The 25558-nt window shown below is 39.9% G+C and overlaps 2 protein-coding genes across 4 annotated transcripts; one reads left to right on the top strand and one right to left on the bottom strand.

Moving 5' to 3' along the window:
• Positions 1 to 994: 994 nt before the first annotated feature.
• rex1bd (required for excision 1-B domain containing) lies at positions 995 to 8813 on the top strand. The gene is made up of 5 exons (XM_028445524.1): positions 995 to 1174; positions 2861 to 2943; positions 3674 to 3878; positions 7012 to 7100; positions 8073 to 8813. The coding sequence occupies exons 1-5, from the start codon at positions 1172 to 1174 to the stop codon at positions 8143 to 8145; spliced, it is 453 nt and encodes a 150-aa protein (XP_028301325.1). The 5' UTR covers positions 995 to 1171; the 3' UTR covers positions 8146 to 8813.
• Positions 8814 to 8833: 20 nt separating this feature from the next.
• crlf1b (cytokine receptor-like factor 1b) lies at positions 8834 to 22568 on the bottom strand. Of its 3 annotated transcripts, none has more exons than XM_028445522.1 (8): positions 22302 to 22568; positions 18992 to 19270; positions 17965 to 18094; positions 17579 to 17751; positions 13641 to 13798; positions 12938 to 13106; positions 9926 to 10111; positions 8834 to 9196 (listed from the first exon to the last, which is right to left on the bottom strand). In XM_028445522.1, the coding sequence occupies exons 1-8, from the start codon at positions 22357 to 22359 to the stop codon at positions 9180 to 9182; spliced, it is 1170 nt and encodes a 389-aa protein (XP_028301323.1). In that variant the 5' UTR covers positions 22360 to 22568; the 3' UTR covers positions 8834 to 9179. The 3 variants fall into 3 exon arrangements, with proteins under 3 accessions (XP_028301323.1, XP_028301322.1, XP_028301324.1); XM_028445521.1 differs by having other exon boundaries at positions 9930 to 10111; XM_028445523.1 differs by having other exon boundaries at positions 9930 to 10111; positions 13641 to 13769; positions 17583 to 17751.
• Positions 22569 to 25558: the final 2990 nt, after the last annotated feature.

Genomic DNA, 25558 nt, shown 5'->3' with positions numbered 1-25558 from the left:
ACATGCTTGCAGAGCCCAAAACCATCGGTCTAGGACCCATTGAGTTAGGACCCTCGGATTAGGACCCTACTGTTTTTTTCTCCACAGCACCAACTCGAGGCCGGATGTCTGAGCCGGAGGCTTGAGGTCTGAGGGCCTCATTGAGAGGGTCTCAGCTCACAGCCACAGGCAGGTGCAGGGTTTCTGTGCAGCGCAACTGCTCAGTTTATATTATAAGCAAGAGAAAACCAGATATTTTCCTTATTCCCTCACTGCCACGTGCCCTTTAGAGGCGCAGCCCCTGGGCAATTGTCAGTTGCCCATATGGTTAATCCGGCCTTATATATATATATATATATATTTTTTTTTTTCATTAACAATGTAGTTAATAATCAGGTTCATCAAACAATGTCATTATTTCATAAGCAGATGGATCCTATATGATTTTATATAATTGATAAATTATTATTAAAGCACTATGCCAGGTGCAATGTTATTGCATGGGGCGCTAATTATTTTGATGCTTTAATTGAAAAAATTCTGACCATTGCAATAACACTTCCTACGTTTAGCATACTTTTCTATTTTTAATTAACCACCAATGTTTTTTCTTCACATGGTTAAATGTTGAGTAGTCTGAGTCCCTCTGCCTCTCCTCTCTTCTCCTCTCCTCTCCTCTCCTCTCCTCTTTTCCCAGGCATCATTTACACTAGATACGATTCAGAACTAAAACATACGCTTATCGCCATCCATCTTGAGACTAAAGTCCACGCTCTAAGTTCAGCTCATAAACCCGCATTCCCAGCCGGCCTTTAGTTGGTGCTGTTGCGGAGAAAACGGTAGGGTCGTAAACAGAGGGTCCTAACTTAATGGGTCCTAAATCGATGGTTTCCGGCTGTGCAAACACAGGACATATTCTCGTGAAATCAGTGGGAAACGAGTCCGGGACGGGCATTTTAGACTCTCTAGCGCCTCCTGGTGGGGAACTCACCGTTTTTGCCGCCGCAAAGGCTCATGGGGGATCTCCTCCGGCCTCTGATTGGCTGGTGGAAAAGAAGGCTGTGCTAACTAGGATTCTGTTTATATTTTCTCGCTCTTAAATCCAGTAACTGCACAGTGGATACACACATTTTAACGTGTTTTGTTGATAAACATAAAAAACTAAGAGACGGTGAGATTACAGGAGGCCGTCATGGTGAGTTTTCGGTCAGCGTGAAGTCTGTTGACGTTAGCATGTGCTGCTAGGCTAACACTGAGCTGCCTTATCAACAACAACACTGCTGTGACCGACAGCTATCTGTTCCTAGAGCTTCTATTTACTCTTTGTCTAATGTCGTTTATTCACTTAATAAGGTCTTGATTCTGTCAGGTTGAGAATGTAAATATATAGGACGTGTAGCATTAGTTTAACTACATGTGGAGCATGTAACACAACCTAATGTTAATGTTGATTCCACCCTGTAAACTACAGACATCCATCCATTTTCTGACCTGCTTGTTCCATCCTCTAACTTTTCTATGAAGTTTGGAGCAAATAATCGTCCAAAATCTCGTGTTATGATGATAAATCCAGAACTACATTTTTAGGAACTAAGAGACTAAACCAGATTATAGAAAAACAATCCTGCGCACAAAAAGTTTATCTGGCAACATTTCATTTAGTCAAGTATATTGTTTTTTTTTTTTTTTTAATCATCCACCTGTGAACCTTTCCTCATCCCTTTACTCACGACATGGCTCATATATGAGTATATAGATTGTTTTTTGCCAATATGACAAATTTTGCTCAAATTAGTTTACTCTAAAATGTTTGCCCTTTCTCATCATATTTAAAAATGGATACTGTGCACATTGTTTATACCAGGGGTTCTCAACCTTGGGGTCGGGACCCCATTTGGGGTAGCGAGACACTGGGACGGGGTCGCCAGATAACGTCAGGTAACTAAGAATATGTTTTGAACCTATGAGCCCCTTTTTTATTTTTATTTATTTTTTTAACCTTTTTTTTCAAATACACCAAACTTGTCATATTTGAATGTATTTTCAACACTTTTTCTTGCCATATTTTTTGCTCTTTTTTTTGCTAAATGACTCCCACTTTTCCATCAAATTTCAATGTCTTTTCTGCACCTTTTTTTTTTTTCTCCACTTCAAGACATTTTCAGCTCTTATAAACCCTTTCCACCACTTTTTACACCTAATGTCACATACAGTATATTGACCCATTATTGTCACTTGATTTTTGCCAGTTTAACCACATTCACGATTTGTCATGCCTATTATTTGCCAGTTTTAACTAATAGTTCTGTCTTTTTTCTGCCACTTTTAAACCAATATTGACACTTTGAACCATTTTTTAAACACTTTTTCTCTCTGTTTTTGGCAATTGTAATCAGCAATATTTAACCAATTTCTGTGTTTTTTAAAATCCACCATTTTTGGTCACTTTTAACCCATTTTATTTTCTGATTAAAACAATAATTTACATCTTTAAGATGACTATATACTAATGGTGCAAATACTAAACTTCCTGAATAACAGTGGATATTATTTAGATGAATAAATAAAAGTGGTTATCACAGATTCATAGAACAATGGATCATCAGTTTACAGACTTTATGGATGGACCCCAAAAATCTCTCCCGTTTATCCCCCTTATAGATGGCCCTTTCTCCACATGACTGTTCTTCAATGTTCATGTCTGTGTTCAACCACCTTCAGCTACAGTGGGGGTCCCTGGTCTCTGGAACCTTTATTGTTGGGGTCGCGGACTGAAAAGGTTGAGAACCACTGGTTCATACCACACTCTGATTATATCTGCTCTGAATATCTTTTGTTTCCATATACAACATACAGCCACAGACTGATTTTTCTTTTCCAGGTTCCCTCAGACTTCAAAGCTGTGATCCAAAGGTTTTACCATCTTCAGACTGAGCGAGTCGAGACGTATCGACTTTTTGAAGAGTGAGTTTGGAGAAGTTAATAATTACTATGGTAGTGGACGTGTAAAGCTGTCACAAGGTATAGAAATAGAAAGTAAATTTCAATGCAAGTTTTTGCACATGATATTCTTGTGTGCAGTTTGAGTGCTGGAGACTAAAAAAAAAACACAATGGTGATAGAGAAGTTGTTTATTATTGTTGCTGTAGCACAGGGGCGTCAAACTCATTTTAGTTCAGGGGCCAAATACGAAGCAGTTTGATCTCATGTGGGCCACAACTTTTATGCGGGAAAACGAGTAATTTCAACATTATTGTTCCCTAGTTTGCACTTCTACATACACATAAAATACAAAATATGTAAGAAACCGACAATATCCAAGCAGTAAGTGATAGATATCAGACCCAACATTGTTTCCAATTTATATTTAATTATGGGAAATGAAATGCTAATAATTTGAGGAAAATTAAAGGATATTGTAAGAATTTTTAGTTTTTTTAACAGTAAAAATAGGAAGTAACATTAAAAATGACTGCCATCTTGCCATATAAGCACTGGGAAAACTGTTGAGTTCCTGCAAATATTGTTAAGTTTCTTTTACACAAGGAAGAATTTGGCCCTCAAGCCTTGAGTCTTGAGTCTTGGTCCCAAACCCTCAGTTTACCATCATATGTAAACAGATCAGCCTGAGTGGAGTGTACAAGATTATTTATTGTTTTGTTTCTGCTCATATCGGTTGGTGAACACCTTCCAGAGGACATGAGGCCTACCTGAGGACCGCTCCTCAATATGACTTTGACCACTACAAGCAGCTGGTCCATGAGATCACACAGGCCTTCTGTGGCATCTCCAAGGAAGTGCTTGAGATCAAACGACAGCTGCACGACGACTTTGACCGACCAGACCTGTCTGAGCACATCAAAAACCTTCAGAGCAAAGAGAAGCAGAAGCTGGAGCTGGTACGTGTTGGATGATGGTGTTTGGTCTTTGTTCAGCATTACAACCGCCAAAATAAAATGTATTGTCTTGCATAGAAGAGCAAAATCTGCAGTCGCGTGTACATCAATTCACACACTAACTGTATTTCAATGAACAATATTTTTTGTCTACTATGGAACAAAATCAAAGCTGCAGACCCACATTTGGATCTAATCAAATTGGATTTTATCGCAGCTGTTCAGACTTTCAGTTGTTGGCTCTCAAATGGTAAATAAATCCTGAAAACATTCATTTGATTAGCCAGCAAGACAGAGGCAGCTGCACCTTGTGTTTGTAAATATTAGGAGAAAGACATCAATAATACTATTATTTATATTTAAAAGTCTTAAATTGACCATATCCCATCATTATCATCTTTGTTTAAATACTTCACTGTAATACAGCAGCTCAAAGTAAATTTAAACCGTTTGCTGAAAAATAAAGACCCTCAGATGTAAGACGTTGCTTGTAAGTTATCAACTCCAAGTTTAAAATCAACTGTTTCTATTTTTTCTTGATGAGGTTTGTTTTTATTTGTTTGTTTTTATTTAGATTCCCATTAGCTATACTGCAAAAGCAGTAGTTAAGAAAATATAACTAAAATACAACACAATAACCAAAGCATACACTATACATAACATTAACTGAAATACACACACAACATAGAAATAAAAAAAATTAAGTTAACTAATAATTGATGGGATAAAAACCATTCCTGTATAATGCCAAATGTTCAGGTATAAGATTGAAATTATGCCATACATTACATATTAAGATCTAGCAGACAATACATGGTTTAATTATATAATAATTCCTATTCTTAAGTAAATATGAGCAGTTTATATTAAACCATGAATTGTGCTGTTAGACACGATAGCCTCATTATGTGCCTGATTATTTTGTAATTTACAAATGTGATTATCATAAACTCAAATGTATTTACATCTATCTGTTCACATAATACATGTAAATATTTAAATTGTTATTCATTGGGGCATGATTTGTTGTTGTTGTTTTTTTTTTTTTTTAAGAATTTTATATTTTGCGCGTTGAGATGACTATTGGTGTAAGTGGCGCTATATACAATGAAGAAAATAAGTATTTGAACACCCTGCTATTTTGCAAGTTCTCCCACTTAGAAATCATGGAGGGGTCTGGAATTTTCATGGAAGGTGCATGTCCACTGTATGAGCGATAACCTAAAAAGAAAAATCCAGAAATCACAATCTATGATTTTTTAACAATTTATTCGTGTGATACAGCTGAAAATAAGTATTTGAACGCCAACGTTAATATTTGGTAGAGTAGCCTTTGTTTACAATTACAGAGGTCAAACGTTTCCTGTAGTTCTTCACCAGGTTTGCACAGACTGCAGGAGGGATTTTGGCCCACTCCTCCACACAGATCTTCTCTAGATCAGTCAGCTTTCTGGGCTGTCGCTGAGTAACACAGACTTTCAGCTCCCTCCAAAGATTTTCAATTGGATTTAGGTCTGGAGACTGGCTAGGCCACTCCAGAACCTTGATATGCTTCTTACGAAGCCACTCCTTGGTTTTCCTGGCTGTGTGCTTTGGGTCATTGTCATGTTGGAAGATCCAGCCACGACTCATCTTCAATTATCTGACTGAGGGAAGGAGGTTTTTGGCCAATATCTCACAATACATGGCTGCAGTCATCCTCTCCTTAATACAGTACAGTCGTCTTGTCCCATGAGCAGAAAAACACCCCCAAAGCATGATGCTACCACCCCCATGCTTCACAGTAGGGATGGTGTTCTTGGGATGGTACGCATCATTCTTCTTCCTCCAAACACGCATAGTGGAATTATGACCAAAAAGGTCAATCTTGGTCTCATCTGACCACAAAACTATCTCCCATGACTCCTCTGGATCATCCAAATGGTCATTGGCAAACTTAATACGGGCCTTAACATGTGCTGGTTTAAGCAGGGGAACCTTCCGTGCCATGCATGATTTCAAACCATGACGTCTTAGTGTATTACCAACAGTGACCATGGAAACAGTGGTCCCAGCTCTTTTCAGGTCATTGACCATGTCCTGCCGTGTAGTCCTGGGCTGATTCCTCACCTTTCTTAGCATCATTGAGACCCCACGAGGTGATATCTTGCATGGGGCTCCACTCCGATTGAGATTGTCCGTCATGTTTAGCTTTTTCCATTTTCTAATGATTGCTCCAACAGTGGACCTTTTTTCACCAAGCTGCTTTGCAATTTCTCCGTAGCCCTTTCCAGCCTTGTGGAGTTGTATAATTTTGTCTCTGGTGTCTTTGGACAGCTCTTTGCTCTTAGCCATGCTGACTGTTTGGGTCTTACTCATTGTATGGGGTGGACAGGTGTCTTTATGCAGCTAACAACCTCACACAGGTGCATCTGATTCAGGATAATACAGTAAAGTGGAGGAGGACTTTTAAAGGCGGACTAACAGGTCTTTGAGGGTCAGAATTCTAGCTGATAGACAGGTGTTCAAATACTTATTTTCAGCTGTATCACACGAATACATTGTTAAAAAATCATAGATTGTGATTTCTGGATTTTTCTTTTTGGGTTATCTCTCATACAGTGGACATGCACCTTCCATGAAAATTCCAGACCCCTCCATGATTTCTAAGTGGGAGAACTTGCAAAATAGCAGGGTGTTCAAATACTTATTTTCTTCACTGTAAATTCAATTGAAGTTATAATGGATGTGAATTCACTTTTTGACCACAGGGTGGCAGAGTTTTTTTTAGAACATTGTGACTGAGAATATATTTGATGAACAGCTTAAACTTGGTAAATCAGTTTGACGTCACTGTTGTTATTGTACTGAGAACAAGTCGTCTGTTTCTGTTCTTCCCTCTGATCATAACTGATGTAAAAAGCCTTGTTGTCATTTGAAAAGTAAAGGTTTTGCTGGTGTCTAGAAGTAATGCGTGGCTCTTTCAGGTCACGTTTTATTGGCTGCTATAATAATAATAATAATAACTGGCTTTCTTCTGAAATAACGGCGTAAAACTCCTATTGTGCCTAGTGTGTTCATCCTCCTGTCTCTGCTGTGTCCTCCAGTCGACTGATGTGTGTTGCACTAAATGTTAATGTGATGTGTCTCTGAGCAGACTGCCAAGCTGCAGCTGGTGAAGCAGCAGATCCAGGACCACCCCGAGGATGAGAGCTGGCAGGAGAAGGTGCAGGACATCAAGCAGGAGTAAGAGCAGCTTTTACCAACTCCATGTTCACCAAACCACTGCTGGAGTTACAACCAGAGGTGTAAAGAGTCCTAATATACAATCTACTCAAGTAGAACTACTGCTACTTGATTGAAATTATACTCAAGTAATTTATACATAAAATACTCAAGTAAAAGTAAAAAAAAGTAGCTCAATGACATCGTAATCAACGTAAAAGTTACTAGTTACTTTCACCCCCCACGTTTATTGTTGGTAATAAATCTTGTCATGGTTCCCTTGCGTACAGTAAACATCTCATGTATAAACTTAAAAAGGAAGAGACCAAATCTTGCACAATTGGAACTTTTCAACATGAAATATATATATATATATATATATATATATATATATATATATATAGGCAATATTGTAATTTTTCTACATCGCCAAAACAGAAAACTTGATATATCCTGATTCTCGATATATCACCTAGGGTGTCCCGATTTTAGCCTGAAAACGGATATCGGATTCAAATTTCCGCATTCTCTGATTTTTAAAAAAAACATTTAATTTATTTTATTCAATTGTAGAATACTGTAGATATTATGTTGAAGGTTAAAATGTATGTAACCAATTGGTTAATAATAAATAGGTCAGTTTTTCTCATCCCTACTGTTGCTGACTATTGTTCTCTGTTTGAGTAACATCACTTGATCTCGTCATTGTAATTTTTTTTTTTTAAAAGAAAAAAAAAAAAGCTTGTCTGAGTCATGCTAATATCGGTGTAGGCCAATACGCAAGGCTGCAATATCGGTATCATATCGGAAATAAAAAAGTTGTATCGGGACATCCCTAATATCGCCCAGCCCTACTATGCATATGAAATATTGACACAAGCCAGTGGCTTCTTATCTGTGAGACACGTACCCACTAAATGCTTTGATTCTTTATTAGACTAAACACTGAAACCTGGTGTTCGTTTGTTAATGAGTGTTTCTTTCCTCATCTAGAATCATCAAGAACAAAGAGGCCCTGAGTGAAATCATGCAGGATTTTAAGTATGATTCAGAAGAGTGTGGCTAACAGCTGGATCTTCTACTCACCCTGTCACATCACTGCAGCACAGAGCTGACGGCTTCACTTGGCTCTGCTACAACTTGCGTACATCCCAGCTGGGTTGGGGTCAATTACATTACCAGCATTTTTTTTCCAATTAAAATCACAATGATTATTTTTCCTCTGAAAGTCAATTACATTCTCTATTCCTAAAGTTCAAATACAATTGAACTGAGCGTTTAATAAATAAGCCCATAAAATATATCCTTCCTCTCTTATAACAGGTCAGTTTTGACTCCATATTATCTGTCATCTAATTAGTTTCTTTATCCCATGGTTACCTTCCTTATCCATTCAAATATTGGTAATAATATGTTTGGTGTATACTCTTCAATTGTATTTGTTTTTTAAAATGGTAAAATGATCCTCAAGAGAACTGACAGGTATAGTGGTAAAAGTTGATTAATTACACTATAATTTAAATTAATTATCAATTACCATTGTAATTGACCCCAACCCTGCATCCTGGTATCCGCTCTGACTCTGGGTTTCTGTCTGTAGTCATTTGTTCAGTTAATGTTTGGTTTAGCAAAAATAAGTGAAGGAAATCTGCTTTTGCTTTTGTTTGGATCCAAAGTGTAAATAATGTGGCATTAAAAATTTTTTTTCAAAATAAAACATTTTATCAAACAACGAGTTTTATTTGGCAACGCTTACATAATATAAACCACACAATTAGATAAGTAAACAATAATGCATATACATATTGATGAAACTTTCAGACACTCCTTAATTCACTTTGGATGTGTGATAAGTGATTTAATCTGCTCTATGATAATGTCACAAATTAAATTGATTATTAATCAATAAAAAACTGAAATATAGTGACTGTGGATTAGTCTTAATAGAAGGCTGCAGGGTTTCCCTTTAAACTTGATCCTGAAACAAAGCAGGTTCCCACAGACAAGGACTGCTCACATCACTGGAGAACTCTGGATCAGTTCTCCTCTGCACACACTTCTTTGGAAAAATGTCCAGCCACTGCTGATGAATGCTATGAGTTATTGTCTTGTAGTAACTGAAAAAAATAAAAGCAGATCATTTTTTGTAGAAAGCATTTTCAAAAAAACAAATGAGCATGCATCATGTCATTCTTGTGATCCCATGATCTGGTGATCAGTGTGAACAATGGGACAAAATTCAGAAAAGGCTCATATCAACACCATGCAGGGAGCCTGCTGAGCTCGCTCACATTGGTCCAAAGGACGTTTGTGGTTCTATTACTTTTTCTGAATGGGAGTACATCGTCCCCCACTTTTGGGCATGTAAAATGTTATTTGGTTGTTGAAATCTTTCCTCGTTGTGTCAGTAAAAATGATGACAGCTTAGGTAACACTTTACTTGAAGTTTTATACATAAAGGCAGACATTTTACTGTCATTATTATGGCATGACACCTGTCATTAGCATGAATAAGGTGTCATGAAGGCTGTCATTAAGTGGTGTTTGTTACCCTAACCCTTTGTTACTCTAACCCCAATCCTACTTAACCCCACTAGACCCCTCCACCTATCCCAAAAAATGCCAACATAGCTCCAAAGGTGTCATAATTTAGCAAATGACACTTAATTACAGCCTTCATGACACTTTATTCATGCTAATAACAGCGTAATGTCAGCCTTATGTATACAACTTCAAGAAAAGTGCTAACTCAGCTTGTAACAAAAGCAGGTACCGTAGTTCAACCCAGGACCCTGATGCTGCTCTGCAGTGATGATCAAAAGAGACAGAAGACTGGTTCTGCTTACCTACCTGGTGTCGGGTTCTCTGGGATTTCTGCAGCGTTACTCTCCACTGGTCGTACAGTTTGATGGACACACCGCTGCAGCCGTTGGCGTGTTTCCGTACCCAGCCGAAGAACTGTTTGAGCTCCCGGCGCAGGGTTGAGTTCTGCTCAGCAGGCTTCAGATCACATGAGGCGTTCAGCAGTCGCTCTGGGAGGAGGGCGAGGACAGATGGTGTTTGAGTAACATAAGGTCAAATAAGACACATTGTTGCCAGTTTTTACCAATTCTAATGCACTCTGTCGTTTTTAACAGTCACTTTTACCCTACTGATGATGTGTTGTTGCAGTAGTAATCCTGTTAAGGTTCTCAGGGTCAATGAGGTTGCTCTGCAGCTTTTGAGTTCATTGAAGTGGTGTTCATTATTCAGACACCTCTATGACAACCAGTGTTATCTTCATCAGCAATCAAAGTTATAGTGTTGGTGTGCACCACTGTGAGACCATCAATACAGGAAACCATTGTTACAATGTCAAATCTCCCCAAACCTCCCATTGCTCTGACTGTAGTCTGATCCCATCCACAAAGAAATGCAAAGGACAACTCATTTTACATGTTAGTGCTGGTAATATTATACTTATTTGATGAAAATACTTACGCATTGTCCATGCACACTTCTGCAGGAACAATTCTCATGCTTTAATTTTAATCATTAAACACAGGACGCGATGTTAACCTGTCCTTTGTGCCAAGAGATAGTAGTAACATGACATGAGGTTTACCATTTGAGAGTGGCATGGGAGCTGTTTCAGATATGGGAAAGATGTACATTTTGGGATGTACCATCAGTAGTGTTCCATTGAATCAGGGGGTGTTTCGGCCTTTTAAATACTAGACACTCATCAAAGGTGGACAGCTACAGGGCAATCAAGCCTGAGCTTGCGTCCCATAACTGTTTCCCACTCTCTCCTATCCGCATCTTTAGGCCACCTCACACTCTGTCTGTGCCCTTTGTTCTCTTCCATTGATGTTCTCTGTGGATGGGTAGAGTCCCCCATCTGCATTTCTGTGGCTGTACAAACCTCTTCAGTGACATGGGTGCTGATGCTTTGCGAACTGTGGTTTTGAAACTGTCGCTGTGCTTCAATTGATTTAATTTGACTGGTTGCTTCGTAAGAAGTACTTGTAAATGGCATTCCCTTGCCTCTGCTCTCTCTAACATCCTCTCTTTTCTTGGTGGATTCTCAGCCCCCTAAAGGCTGGGATACACTGTGTGATTTTTTCTATCGTTGTACTCAGCTCCAGCTCAAACTGTGCGACTCATGTGCAGAATCTGAATGTGCGCCGCTCACGATTCATGTTCTCACACTGTACGCACTGACACTCTGACACAATTTGACTGCTCAAACTGTACGTTCATACACGACACGTCGGGGTCTTGTTTCCGGAAATGCCACGTACAAATTAGAAGAAGAAGAAGAACACTGAAGCGTCGCCGTTAAAACAGACAAAGAAGAAGAACCTGGAAGAGGAGAGACACTCACAAATCTCAGCAAAAAGAGCTTTAAAAAAGAAAAGCTGGCGATGTGATGGACCAGGAGCTGGCTGGACAGACGTGGGCAGTACAGTCCATCAATTTTACAGCGGTCCTACAGTGTTCGCGCAAGTGCAGTGTGAGCGTTTAAGGTAAGCCGGTCCGTGGCACTGCTTCAACAATGCGATACCCTCACGACTGGATTTCAAACATGTTTGATTTCCATACGATTGCTGATCGGGAGCTGGTCGTGAGGTGCTAATCGCTTCTTGTGACCCCATGTATACTACACGATGCACGACACACGATCTAGCAGAGACTCGCACAATCCCAAAATATGGACGAATGAGCCAAAAATTGGCTCAAAATGGGCCAAAAATTGCACAGTGTATGTCAGCCTTAAGTGATGATATCTTTCCCAACCACTGGTGCACACCTGTCCCATGACCAATCAGGAAAAGCCTGGTTGTTTCATTCGCGCAGCCCACAAGACTATGCAAGGCAGGGGGCGTCCTCTTCCCTGAGTCAAGCCTAAAGCTGCCAACATACTTTGCGGATTCTCATATGTGATTTAATAAATGTTTCCAGTCTGATTCACAATTAGATCCTGAAATACTTATCAGATTTTTATATCAAATGATACTTTAGATGGAATTACAGATTAAGGCTTTGCATCACTGTGAAATAGATGGGTCATCTTTGACCTACAGATGCAGACCAACAAAATCCTGATCCTGAAAAAAAACCCCATTAAAAACAGCTTTGCAGGTCACACTGGTTAATTTTAAAGCAGTGATCCTATTGACTACTGCTACATAGGAATAAACAAAGCTCACAGTTTACAGACTTAGAAATGAACGTGCAGCTGACTGCCATGATCAATTCTTAATGGCAAACACCAGAGCCGTGTAACAACTTCCTCTGTGGAGAGTAAATACCACATTATCAACCCTTAAACCTGCTTCCACTCAGTCTTTATGAGTCCCACGTGTGCTGAAGACAGACAACCTGCTCTTTGACTTGATCAATCTATGAACCTACAACAAAAATATATCAAATGTCTTTGTGGCTCGAATCGGTTTCCTGTTTGCAGATCTTTATCATAGAATCAGCTGATGTTTGGGTTTTTTTCTTTTCTGGCTCACAGGCGGTTTGGATGTTCTGGTTCAGGATGTTGAATCAAGGAGAAGGACATTGTGCTTCTGACTATAATTGGCACTGAGAGGTTGATTATTTGAAAGAAAGAAATGGTTTGGATTAATGAGAGGCATTTAATGGCCTTTAAAGTCAAAGAAAGATAAGACATGAGTTAGAGGTTGAACCCTTTGGATGGTTTTGTTTTGTTTATCAAGCACAAATAAATGACGTGCCTCTACTTATATGAGACTAAAAATAAGCCACATTAATCCAGACTAATGCATCACTGAAACCAAAAATTCTTTGATGGTTTCAGGATATTTGCTTTCTTTTTTAACGACATCAACTTTTTGTAAAACACGCACCAATGCTTGGAGTGGAGGCAGCAGTCGGGTGGCTCCATTCACTCCAGATGCCTGGCTTCCTGGAGCCAAAAATACCCACTGGGTTACATCTGACCTGGACAAAATACACCGTGCCGGGCTGAAGGCCAGCCAGCCGACACGACGTCAGATTACCAACATCATCCACCACCTGTGGAGAGAGACACAGTTCCTGAACGTGTGTTTGAAACAGACGCTCACACTGAAAAGAAGGGACACAAACTAACAACAGCCTGGCTCAGAGGCAGCGACGCTATGTCAAATGTTTCAGATGTTTATAGTCACTCAAAGCCAGTGAGGCTTTTTGGAGTGAACATGTTGATCATCTTTGACAGTGATGACATACTGACAATCATCCCTGATCGCAAGGTTATAGCCACAAATAAAGTCTGGACCGTTTTCAAGCCTGATTCGCTGATTTAAAGAAGCTCTTTGTTGTTGAACATGCAAAAGAAATAATAACAGGATTTAGCAGAAAAACATCAAAGAGAAAGTTTCTCAAAGCAATGCTTCTGCTCTTTCAGATCAAAGCTGGCCTTTAAAGCTTACCAGCTGCTCATGACAGCGAGCTTTTTAAACCTGACCTTATACTGATGGCTCAGGCAAGAAGCAGTTGAGAGCTGTGTATGTGTGCCATTGTAGTGTGTATGTGTTTGGATTGGGATGAGGTGTTTGACTGGACGACCTTCCAGTCAGCGCTGTCCTCCAGTCTGTAGCGGATCTGGTATTTGGCCTTGAACAGGATGTCCTTGAGCTCAGGCGGACTGGCCCAGCGAACCGTCAGTTGGTCCTCCAGGTCGCCAACACGACTCACCTGCACATTGGCAGGAGGGTCTGTGGTCACTGCATGCACAACAACAGATGTTACAAATGTTTGCAGACGGACAAAGAGTGAAGGTACATGTGCTTAGAGTGACATTGACTCAGATATAACATTTTACAGGAGGTAAGATACATCTGTATCCACAGCGGATTACATTGACAAACATTCACATGAGGTCCAGGAACTCAATGGGATAGAGAGGGACTCAGTTCTGCTAAGCCTTGTGCTGCTGCGTGCCGCATGGGCCCCTATTTCAAGCAGCGAAGCTCACACTATGCACTATACCTAGAGGCCGAGTTGTGTGGTATTCAAGGTGTGGAGCGCAGGTATTCAAAGGTGTTCTCTCTTTGTTGCACTGTGTGCAGAGTGGTATAGAATGTGTTTCTGCCACCTTTTGATCATGGGGTGTCCGTGCGGGGGTGTGGGGTTTGCGGGTGTCTTTCAGACTTGGCGTGAACCAGTGCCGCCCTGGGGCACGGTGGTTGTACTTTGAATTTATTCAGGACTGTGGACTAAAGTAGCAAAATCACTCCAACTAAGTTGCCTTTTTGTCGCCTTATTCACGCAGCCCTTGTGTGTAAAGGGTGAAGTTTGGGCCAACAACTGAATAAAAACAGAAAAATAGATTTTTTTTGGTAACACTTTACTTGAAGTTTTATACATAAGGCTGACATTATGCTGTCATTAGCATGACTAAGGTGTCATGAAGGCTGTCATTAAGCTGTTATTAAATCATTGGCTGCCAGCCATTTTCAGAGCAGCCAACCTCATATTGCCAGGTGTTTTAGATTATTTTCACTGATCTTTCAAGACCCACAGAATATTGTGTGCTATGACTATGTAAACATAGAAACCACTAGAAGAAAGATTAGACTCTCTTCTTTCATCAGGATTTTTTTTTTTAATTTTTCCGTTCTTTATTTATCAGCAGTATAACATAGACTGGTTTCACCAAAAACAGCTGTTTCTGACCAAAAAACAGAGAAAATGAGCTTTTTCGTAAGAAGAAACGTATCATGCAGAACAGTGACTTTGACGCTAACATTTTTTTGCGTTGGTGACACCTCAAACATCTGAACAGTGGTTTTCTTCTATAAAACAGCAAAAACAACACTGAGAAAAGGCTTTTGATGACAAAATACTAATTTTTACCTGCAACCAGCAGCTCTGTCGGGGGGGTTAGCATCCTTAGCATGCTTTTCGGTGGCTTTTTTAGGTGGAACACCTGTCTGCTTCCTTGATACTCCTACTTTACCATGATCATCATCATCCGGCTCCAACACTCTTACTACGAGAACCACCGCTAATCAAAACCTGTTCAAGTGTAAGTTGCCTGTATTTTTCCTTATCTGATTTCTTTCTCGATCTTCTCCTGCTCTCGTCACCACTGTCCTACCCTCATCTCATGGGCTGAGATGGGCTGTCTGAATAGTGCCTCCTATCTCCTTTCCTATCTTCTTTCCTATCCACTTTTCCATAACCTCGTGGATGACATCACGACCGCATTTCCTTTCCTCAGAAAATTCAAGCACTCTTTTATCATGGCCACCACTTAAACACTTCCAGGGGTTAAAGAAAAAAATATTGTCTACAATTAAGATCTTTACATGAAAGTTGCATAAGGCTTTACTGCACCAGTTCCCTCTGAAAAACATAATTGACATCAATAGACGTCATTGGCAGTCAACGTTGCTAAACCAAATGACGTCTATAGACATGGTCAATGGCAGTCAATGAGTTAAGTGTCATTTGCTAAATTATGACACTATTGGAGCTATGTTGGTATTTTTTGGGTTAGGTGGAAGGATCTACTGGGGTTGGGTAAAGTTAGGGTTAGGGTTTAGGGCTCAGCAGGGTTATGGTTTAGTTTAGGGGTGAGGGGTTAGAGTAACAAAGGGTTAGGTTAATGAATGACACTAAATGACAAAGTAATGTCAGCCTTTATGTATAAAACTTCAAGTAAAGTGTTACCGATGTTTTGTTACTTTATGTGTTAAACTATATCGTTTTGAATCTGTGAAAACAAGCTGAGGGGTAAGGCTTCGGACACTGCAGGAAGCCACTGTCAATGAACACAGAGAAAAACAGTCAGCCCAGCCTCAGAATTTGGTGTGACTCTGAGTCACAAACTCCTGCACTTTATGACTCCTTAGCTGTGTGTTCTCTGAGAGCGGATAATGAATTAAACATTCACCTTCCGCAGTAAAGCAGCTCAAGTGCTTGAGACAAAGGGAACAGTTGAGGAAGAGGAAGAACGTTATTAAAGAACTTAATAAATGTCTTGTTAAAGTGCTTCTTTTATATGTTCAGGATAGAGAGAGAAAAGAGCTAGCATGCATCGTTTCTGCTGTTATAGCAGTGAAATGCTATAACAAATGGGTCTCAGATGCAATCCTCTTATTGTGCATCTGAGACCCCTTTCTGTGTGTCAGTCTGAGATGATGCTTATAATCAGATTATGGCTGGGTCTTTCACTGGATGCAGTCAGTCAGAATTTCCCAAACTCTCCTGTTTTCAAGAGTTTTAGCCCTCTGAAAAGTAATTTTCATGACCGCTCCTAAAAAGAGGCCGTTTTGGGGTAGGTGTGTCTGTACACTCTGACTCCACGCCTCACTCTTGGAGAGGACGATCACCATAGCACTTTTCTTTTGCTATCCACACACTCTTGTTATTGTTTTCAGCCAAAAAACTGCACATTACAGTAAAACACATGGCTATTTAAGCGGCTATTGTGATTGTGAGTCCGACAAATGCTGCTTCAGTGTGTGTTTATTGCAGCGGCAGCGGAGTCAGTCAGCTGAATCGGCTGTTTCAAACACTCACTGGAGCTGCTAAGTCGCTCTCTTGTCCTCCTCACCTCTTCTGACCACATGATTAGTCCTTTTAAGAATATAGTCCATTATTTTGTTCTACCGCTGTCGTTGCATTGGGTCACAAACAGGTCAGATCATCACATAAAGGCGATACGGAGGTGGGATACAGCTGATAAAAGTGATTGTGAGCACTCGCTGGTTTATCTTTATACTGAACGTAAAGATACAAAGTGGTGGTCTAGTGGTTAAGGGAGCAGGCTTGTAATCGGAGGGTCAATGGTTCTAATCTCCCTGGTCAATCACTGTAGGATGTTCAGCAAGTCCCCAACTGGTTACTGGGCGCTACACTGTGGCTACCACTGCTCCTCAGGGAGGGGTTAAATGCAGAGAACACATTTCGTGTATGTAGCTTTACATATATGACAATAAAGTATAAAGTGCATTCTATATTAAACCAGGCCTCACCATGTTTGTTTTACCTGTGAGGTAGTTTGAGAGGGAGGAGCTCACATTCTTATAGGGTAGGAGGAGCCAGGACTGTCAGGATTGTCTACTTTATGAGTCATAAGGGGGCAAAAATCCAACTCGCTCATTTGGAGCTGATTTTTTTTACAAAATGTGGAATAACAAGGGAGGGAGGAAACAAAACTTTTTCTACGTTGGCCCTCTGAATGAGGTTAAAGGAATGTATATCACTGTAGCAAAACCTTTATCAAGGGATTTTTTCATAATTCTGCCCCTTCAAAGCTGTGATTGCAGTGCCTGAAAAGCAGCCGCTATGCTGTAAAGTTTTACAACTAAATACTTAATCTCTTATAGATGGAGCCTGAACCAAAATGCTGGCTCAGCAGGGGTCAGAAAGAGCAAACCTTTACCATTGATTGTGTTAGATTAGTGTTTTGGCCATAGATCTACGGTCCCACACAGGAGAATAAACAGCAAGAAAGCAGCTTGTTTCGGGTCAAAACAGAAGTTCCTCATGCTCACCTACATCAAGGATGTCCAGAGTGGTGATGTCAGAGGTAGCTGAGCCTAGCTCATTGGCTGCCACTACCCAGATCTCATAGGGGGTGAATAGAGCGATGTTATGAGGGATGTAGCAGGAGTAACTCTGCTCATCTGTGCGGTAGCTTTCACACTCCTTCTCCTTCTCGTGCCACCTGATCCCACAAACCACATAAAAGCAAGTGATGTTTGTTAAGTTGAGGTTTTGTTTTTTTACATTTATTTAGACATGTGAATAAACGAAACCTCAACTTAACATACTGTTCAAATAGAAGACGCTGGAACTAACTGCCACTGATGTTTGGAGACTAATTAAACTGTATCAGGCTTCAATGCTGCAAAGTACAGGTTGATAATATTTAACTCACCTCAGTTTGTATTTCAGGGTGTATTTGGTTAATATGTGGGTCTCACCCAACCCACCCAGTCTCCACCTGCAGCTCAAGTCCTTTGTGTTTCGAGACCAACATGATAAATTTACTGGTTTCTCTGGGGGCACTGAGAAAGATGAAATACATCAAAACAATATAAGCCAAGAGATTTAGATTCAGCGTTACAGAATTTCCTTTTTTGTTTCTTATACAGTAGGAGGCATGAAAGTTTTTCACTGGCATTATGGAGGTGTTTCACACATAGTGGAATTCCCTGAGTTCCCCAACAAAACATTATTATTTTACCCTTAGGCATGAATTGAAATGAATTTGATTATTGAGCCCATTCATTGATGCAAGCCAAAAAAAAAAAAGTCTCTACTCTGATGTGTCACAATCTTTATTTTTCCAAATGTGCTCAAGCTGTTTTGGTGCTCTTTTTAAGTTGGTGTGTTGTTTCAGCTGCTTTTTGGTTTTAGTTCCTGTTTGTGTGCTGGTAATTATCAGGATCCCTCCTGTTTCCACTCAGGTGTGTCTAATTTCCTGATTTCCTCCCTCTGCTATTTAAGATTTGTACTTTCACTTTTTTGCACCTGAATAGATATGTTCTTTTATGAATTTATGTTACTACTTTTACTTCCTCTAATATCTTACCTTTGGGATCTCACACACCCTGACATGAAGTGGACAAAAGAAGATCAAATTTTTACATAATTTATTTTTTCTAAACTCACAAATAAAGCTAAAAGCCATCCAATTGTTTTACAACCAGACTGTTTGTTTGTTGGTATCAATGAATAGATAAGTAGTCACTATTTCATCCTTTACAGAAAGGATTACAGTCAGCACTGCTATTTTAGCTGCTTTTCTGTGATAAATAAAGCCAAAATATAGTCAAGTGCGGCAAACGTGTCAACAAACTTGCTCTAAAAACCACAAAAGTGGTCAAAATATGCATGATAACTGATATACTGGCCATTTGTGCCCTCCTCTTCCCAAAGATAAAGTGAGAGCTTCCACTTACTGCCCACAAAGAGGCAGGAACCAGCCAGGACATGTCCATCTGCGCCATGACACACCAGGTTGTCCCCAGACTGCTGCTGGGAGCCGTTGAGGCTATGCAGGGTGACGCTCAGCATGGTGGAGGACAGCAGGCTGTAGGTCCTGCTGGCCAACTTCACCCCGTTCAGGGTCCAGAACAATGTGCTGGCGTGAAGGCCAAACTCTGGGCTCACTGTGCATGTGGCTGTCAGGCTGGAGCCGATTCTCAGGACGGGGTCTTGTGGAGAGATTACGGCAAACTCTGAGGAGTAAACACAGAGACACACAGTGACTGTCTCAGACTGTGTGAAACTCATATCTGCTTTGTCAGATATTATGATCTACATTGCACGACAGGGGTGCCAAATATATGGACTACCGGTCAGAAACAACCTCACAGAGGGTCCAATCCGGGCTGCCAGGTGAATTTGCCAGATGAGAAAGTACGAGAATAGGGTGAACATATGTCCGGATTTACCCAGACATGGCCTCTTTTCACGTCTTGTCTGGGTTGTCTGGGGATATTTTACAAATTATTGAAATTTTCCGGGTTTCCCAAGGACCCTGAATGCATCTTGGGGAACACATTCATTTAAATAACTGTAACTCTGTTAATATTTGCTCTATTTGAGAAATTTGTAATTTTACTCACACGTGACATAATCATTAAAGATGCCGGTTTGTTTTGATGAAATCGTCACACACGAGGAAAAGGGAAAGAGGATCAAAGTCCAAGAGAAAGAGACAATTTGCGATCCTCCATACATTGTAGAGTTGTATTGAATTAGTGTATTTAGAAGGGCTGAGAGATCAACAACTAAATTATTTGGTCATTTACACAATAATTAATGTCTTTTCTGTCTTTTTTACTTTCTCCTGTGGGCCGAAATGGATGGTCTATAGGGCCGGATTTGGCCCTTTAGACCAAATGTATATACAGTATATATATATATATATATATATATATTTATAGAATGAAGATCACATAAAAACACTGTGATAAAGCAAAACAACATATATTTCAGGTTCTAGATATATGTTACTAAATATTTCAGATGATCTGGTGGAGTAATTTATATTCATCCTAGAATTATTATAGAAAAATTTAGTGAAAACAATAATCATAATTTTTTAGGCATATTCTAGATTCTAGGGGATTCAATAAGAGAATAAAAGTTTATTTCAGTCAAGCCAGAAAAAACAAAAAGAGGAGCTACGTTTCCAGCTCTTTTTGCTGTGTTGGATCCCTGTTTTCTATCTGTGGAGATGCAACAATGTGTTTTATTTTAGCAGAGCTGGAGTTAGTGCATTGGTTCATGCAAAAAACGCAACATGGAAAATGTGAAATTTAAAAAACAAAGTGACATTAAAAAACTCTTGCTCCAAATTGAAAGCAGATTTCTTTTTAAAAGTAAATACACTTGAACCAGTATGCACTTCAACACAAAATACATAGTACAATACAATAGTAGGTAGAATAATAATAATAAAAATAATAGTTATGGAAAGCATGAAAGACTTTGATTTATATGTTATAAAATAGTTTCATTTTATTAAAAGAATCATCTGTAATATAGTTTAGATTCTGCACCCTTTGCCACATTTGGCTCCATTGATGATATTTCACTAAGACGACACTTTACAAAATGAAAACATACACCCAGTGTGCGTAATACTCATTTAATCTGACCCTCTCAACCATATCTCAGAGTGAAAAGGGTTTTATAGCACAGTGTTGACTCAAGTACCCCTTTATTGTATTTCGGAATCCAAATACCCTGTTTTATCCAACTACAACTATTTAAAAACAACTATAGAGCATAATTATGGAATGAACAAGTGATGACACACATTTTAAAGAGTCTTATTTTGTGGAAAGAAACAGTTTTTAGTGCAGTTGTTCCCAATCTTTTTTGGATCCATTTCTGGTGACCCCCAAGATATGTTCAGATATGTATTTATTTATCACTGCATTTTAGTTGAACTAGATTTATATTTCTCAAAGTGAAAGTACAGAAATAATAATAATTGTTTAAGATTGTGTGTTTAAATAATAATAATAATGATAATAATTTGAAAAAATTACATTTCTCAGATATAAATTTCAGGCAACCCACTAAATCAGTGTTTTTCAACCTTGTTGTTGGGACCCCAAGGTTGAAATAGTGGCTTCTGAATAAATTAAATCCAATAGATTTTGAGCTGTTTTGGTGCAACATTTGACTCCAAAATAAAAGGAAGAAAATTCATTGCTCCATCCTGACCCATGAAGCATTGCAGAGTGATGGAGCTTATATTAGAGGTGCGCATGTCTGTGTGTCTGCATGTGAACCTGGTCCATATTTATGACCTGGTAATGAAGTGGATTTATGAAGCTGCAGTCCAGTCTATACATCAAAGTCCACCCCCAGGTTGTCGGTGCAATTCCTAAATGTTTTCCCATACTACCTGCTTTATAGTTAACCCTTATGATTGATACCTCTGGGAAAGAGTCTGCAGTGTTTTTGAATGTTACCACTGGCCTCCTTCTTCACACAAATATGCGAGTTAAGAATTTTATTAACCGTGCAGCAGGTGGAGAGCAGATAAACTTTCCAACACATGTTCTGCAACACTGGAGATGAATTATGGATAAAAAACACGTGAGTGATGAGAGGACAGAGGAATTAGCTTCAGGCTTCAATGACATTAAACATCCTGTTAATTACAAGGAGTATAAACAACATCCATTATGCTCCCCATTTCCCCACCACCACACGCAACGTTGGTTATTTGCAGAATGACCAACTTGTGTGCAGATGATACATTTCTACACACTGATGACTTTACATGTTCGTCATGTCACTAACCTGATGAGCATTAATTATTTTCTCTCATTAGCTCCATCACCACAGTGTCTAATGGACTCTGCTCTCAGTTAAACCAACATATGGTACAAAGTCGCCGCTCATGTTGGCATCTGGTATTAATTTTGTGAAAAATTACACAATTAGGCTATAATTATTTGTATCGTAAGATATGACTTAACCAACCGCATTGATTGGTTAAGTTCTTGCCAAACGTCTCTGGTAACGACATCAAGATGGTAAATTTCAATAATAACAATCATCTAAAAAGACACTTCGATGGAATCTACTTTGATGTGCAGTTTTTCTCCAAAGTTGACTTGTCTCACGTTGACTTTGAAAACAAAAACATGTTGTCAATCTTGATTTCAACCCTGGAAACATTCGTATTTTGCTCTCTCCCCGAACAATTCCCATTGAAGTTTGCAGTTGAAGTTTGGTACTCACGCGCCGAGGAGAAGTATACGTGTAATAGAAGCCGAAGCAGAAATGTAAAGGAGATCATAATTCTCTCTGCTCAGCTCGTTCCCTTCTTTCTGTCCAAGTAAAGTTTCCAGGTTTAAGATAAAAACAAAAGAGATCAATTTGAAATCTGTTCAGCTTCAGAGACGTTGAGGAGGCAGTCGGTGAAACTGCAGGAAGTCAATGGAAACATGAGTTTTACCTCCTCCTCAACCCCAGCGTCTCTCTGTAGCCTCCACACACTTATTACAGTTTGCTCCTCCCTTGTTTTTCCAACTTCACAAATTATCAACGCACCTCAGCTTGTCCACATCCTAAACACACACAAAACACTCGAGTCATCCACACACATAGCAAAGTCATACACAGCTTGTCAATTACCTCCAGATGGGCTGCTTCAAGTTAAGTGGTAGTCATGTTGATGCAGCGTTTAGAGATTTGAGCAACTTTACTACAAGTGCTGTGAGTTATGTTAGTGTTGCACGCTTTCATTACCTGAAAGTAAGGTTTACACATGAGGTAAATACATTCTGGATCTCAAGGTTTTTAGAAAAATAAAATAATCCACTTCACGTGGCTCTGTTTCATCTGATTGACTAACTTACCGCTTCACATTCTTGGACCTTTCAAAAGTATTTGATACGGTTAGTCGTCGTATTTTACTGGAAAAGAAACACAAAGATGGTTTTCATGATACATCATATGAATAGTTAGGATGGTTCAAAGGAAAACCAGTTTGTTTGTGCTACATAAGAGTTAGATTAGTGAGGTTATGCTGCGGCGTTCCACAGGGCTCAGTTCTCTGATTGCTTAAAGCTGCTGGACATGAACATTTGTAATCAGATGAATACATAGTGTAGGATTCATAGATCAATAAATCAAAGACATTACCTAGTATTAATGTAGTGTGTGAGTGAGTGTGTGGTCGGATGGGCCGATGGCACACTATTGCAGCCTTGTTTCTGTCAGTCTGCCCCAGGGCAGCTGTGGCTACAATAGTAGCTTACCACCACTAAGAGTGGAGTGAAAGAAAAACCCCTAATTCTGTAAAGTGATTTTAAGTTCCCAAAAATATATAAAATTGATGCATTATTAATATTATTATTATTAAAGATAATTTGCTCAACAAAAAAAAGATGCAAAAGGTTTAAATTGCCAACCGAATGTTTGTTTTTGTGCTCCACTGTTTATTGACATCATCAGAAAAGTTTTGCACATTGCATTGTGGGATGTTGAGACGTGGAGAGTGATACATATTTTACTTTATTCCGACATCACAGGGAATACCGGCAACAAACTACAAGAAAAATGGAGAAGAATCACGAGAAATTACAATCATGAAGTAAAAACACTTCTGTGTACGGGACTCCACATCCCATAATGCATTGCATGAAAATGTCCATAAACAGAGTGTTTACAGTTGAGATGAAATCAAACTTTCAAGCGCATTTTCCAAACATTGTGGTAGATGAGATGATGTTTGAAAACCAAATTTTCTTTGACAGCATTATGAATTTAGCTCTCATGCAAACAACTGAGTCAATGCAAAAATAGCATTATAAAACATCACTTTTTAACTTATGTACCTAACAAGCAGTGACGTGCCGTGACCACTAGGGTTGGGTAGGCACGTTGCAAATCGAGACCACTAATGACAAATTTCATGTTTCTGCTGTCAAGTGTTAATTCAATTCAAATCAATTTTATTTGTATAAAGCAATTTCCAACAAAGTCATCTCAATACGCTTATCAAAATATAAAATTCATAATAAGAAAGAAAAAACCCAACAAGATCCACATAAACAAGTGTTTAGCCATCTAACAAAATCAACATCATAAACACCATTAAAGAAACATAAACAATTATTTAATATAGCCTCCATACTCTCCCAACAAGATATATCTCATGACACGACAGCACATCTGTTGTTTGTGTTGGAAACACAGAGAAAATTACAACAACAACTTAGAACAGCCTCAGTGAGGAGCATCCACAAAGCCAATCCTTCCTTTTGTTCCATTCACTGTGAAAAGTATGAAACATGTTCTGACCTTACCTTTGCTGAAGGTCTGGTATGTCAGGTATTGGTCTCCCATCTTTTAAAAGCTGTCGTTAATCATCAAAACAAACTTTCTTTATCATCTCTAGCGCTGTCATCCTGACTGTAGTGTTATCCCGCCCACTAGCTGGAGAACGTAGCAGCAGCGGTCACGTGGTATCAATTCACTAATGTACTGTGAACTTACGTATAGTATTTAGCATAGCGCGGTTACGTCAAAAGGCAGATCTCTACGCTGCCTTTGCACGTAAATGGTTTTCATCTTGGGGACCTGACTGCGCATGCGCAAACACGTAAAATCACGCAATGGGAATGGAGGCAGAAGAGTAACGTGCCTTTGGGAGGGGGCGTGGCCTCCCTCTGCCTTACAGCGGAGTGAAAAAAAAAAAAAGAGAGACTGTGCAGCTCCATCCATCTTCTTCCGCTTAGCCGTTTCCGGGTCGCGGGGGCAGCATCCTCAGTAGGGAGGCCCAGACTTCCCTCTCCCCGGCCACTTCCTCCAGCTCTTCCGGGGGGACCCCGAGACATTCCCAGGCCAGCCGAGAGTCTCTCCAGCGTGTTCTGGGTCTTCCCCGGGGCCTCCCTAGTGATGCGTTCAGGGGGCATCCTAATTAGGTGCCCGAGCCACCTCATCTGGCTCTTCTCGATGCGGAGGAGCAGCGACTCTACTTTGAGCCCCTCCCGAATGACTGAGCTTCTCACCCTATCTCTAAGGGAGAGCCCAGCCACCCTACGGAGGAAACTCATTTCGGCCGCTTGTACCCGTGATCTTGTTCTTTCGGTCATGACCCAAAGCTCATGACCATAGGTGAGGGTTGGAACGTAGACCGACCTGTAAATCGAGAGCTTCGCTTTTTGGCTCAGCTCCCTTTTTACAATGACGGACCGGTGCAGACTCCGCATCACTGCAGACGCCGCACCAATCCGTCTGTCGATCTCTCGCTCCATCCTTCCCTCACTCGTGAACAAGACCCCGAGGTACTTGAACTCCTCCACCTGGGGCAGAACCTCATCTCCAGAAGGCACTCCGCCTTTTTCCGGTCGAGAACCATGGACTCGGATTTGGAGGTGCTGATTCTCATTCCGGCCGCTTCACACTCGGCTATGAACCTATGAGAGTTGAAGGTCATGGTATGTTAGAGCCAATAGGACCACATCATCTGCAAAAAGCAGTGATGCAAT

The sequence above is a fragment of the Gouania willdenowi genome, chromosome 4, assembly GCF_900634775.1.
Source record: "Gouania willdenowi chromosome 4, fGouWil2.1, whole genome shotgun sequence".
NCBI classification, from domain to species: Eukaryota; Metazoa; Chordata; class Actinopteri; order Blenniiformes; family Gobiesocidae; genus Gouania; species Gouania willdenowi.
This window is presented reverse-complemented; position numbering and strand designations above follow the sequence as displayed.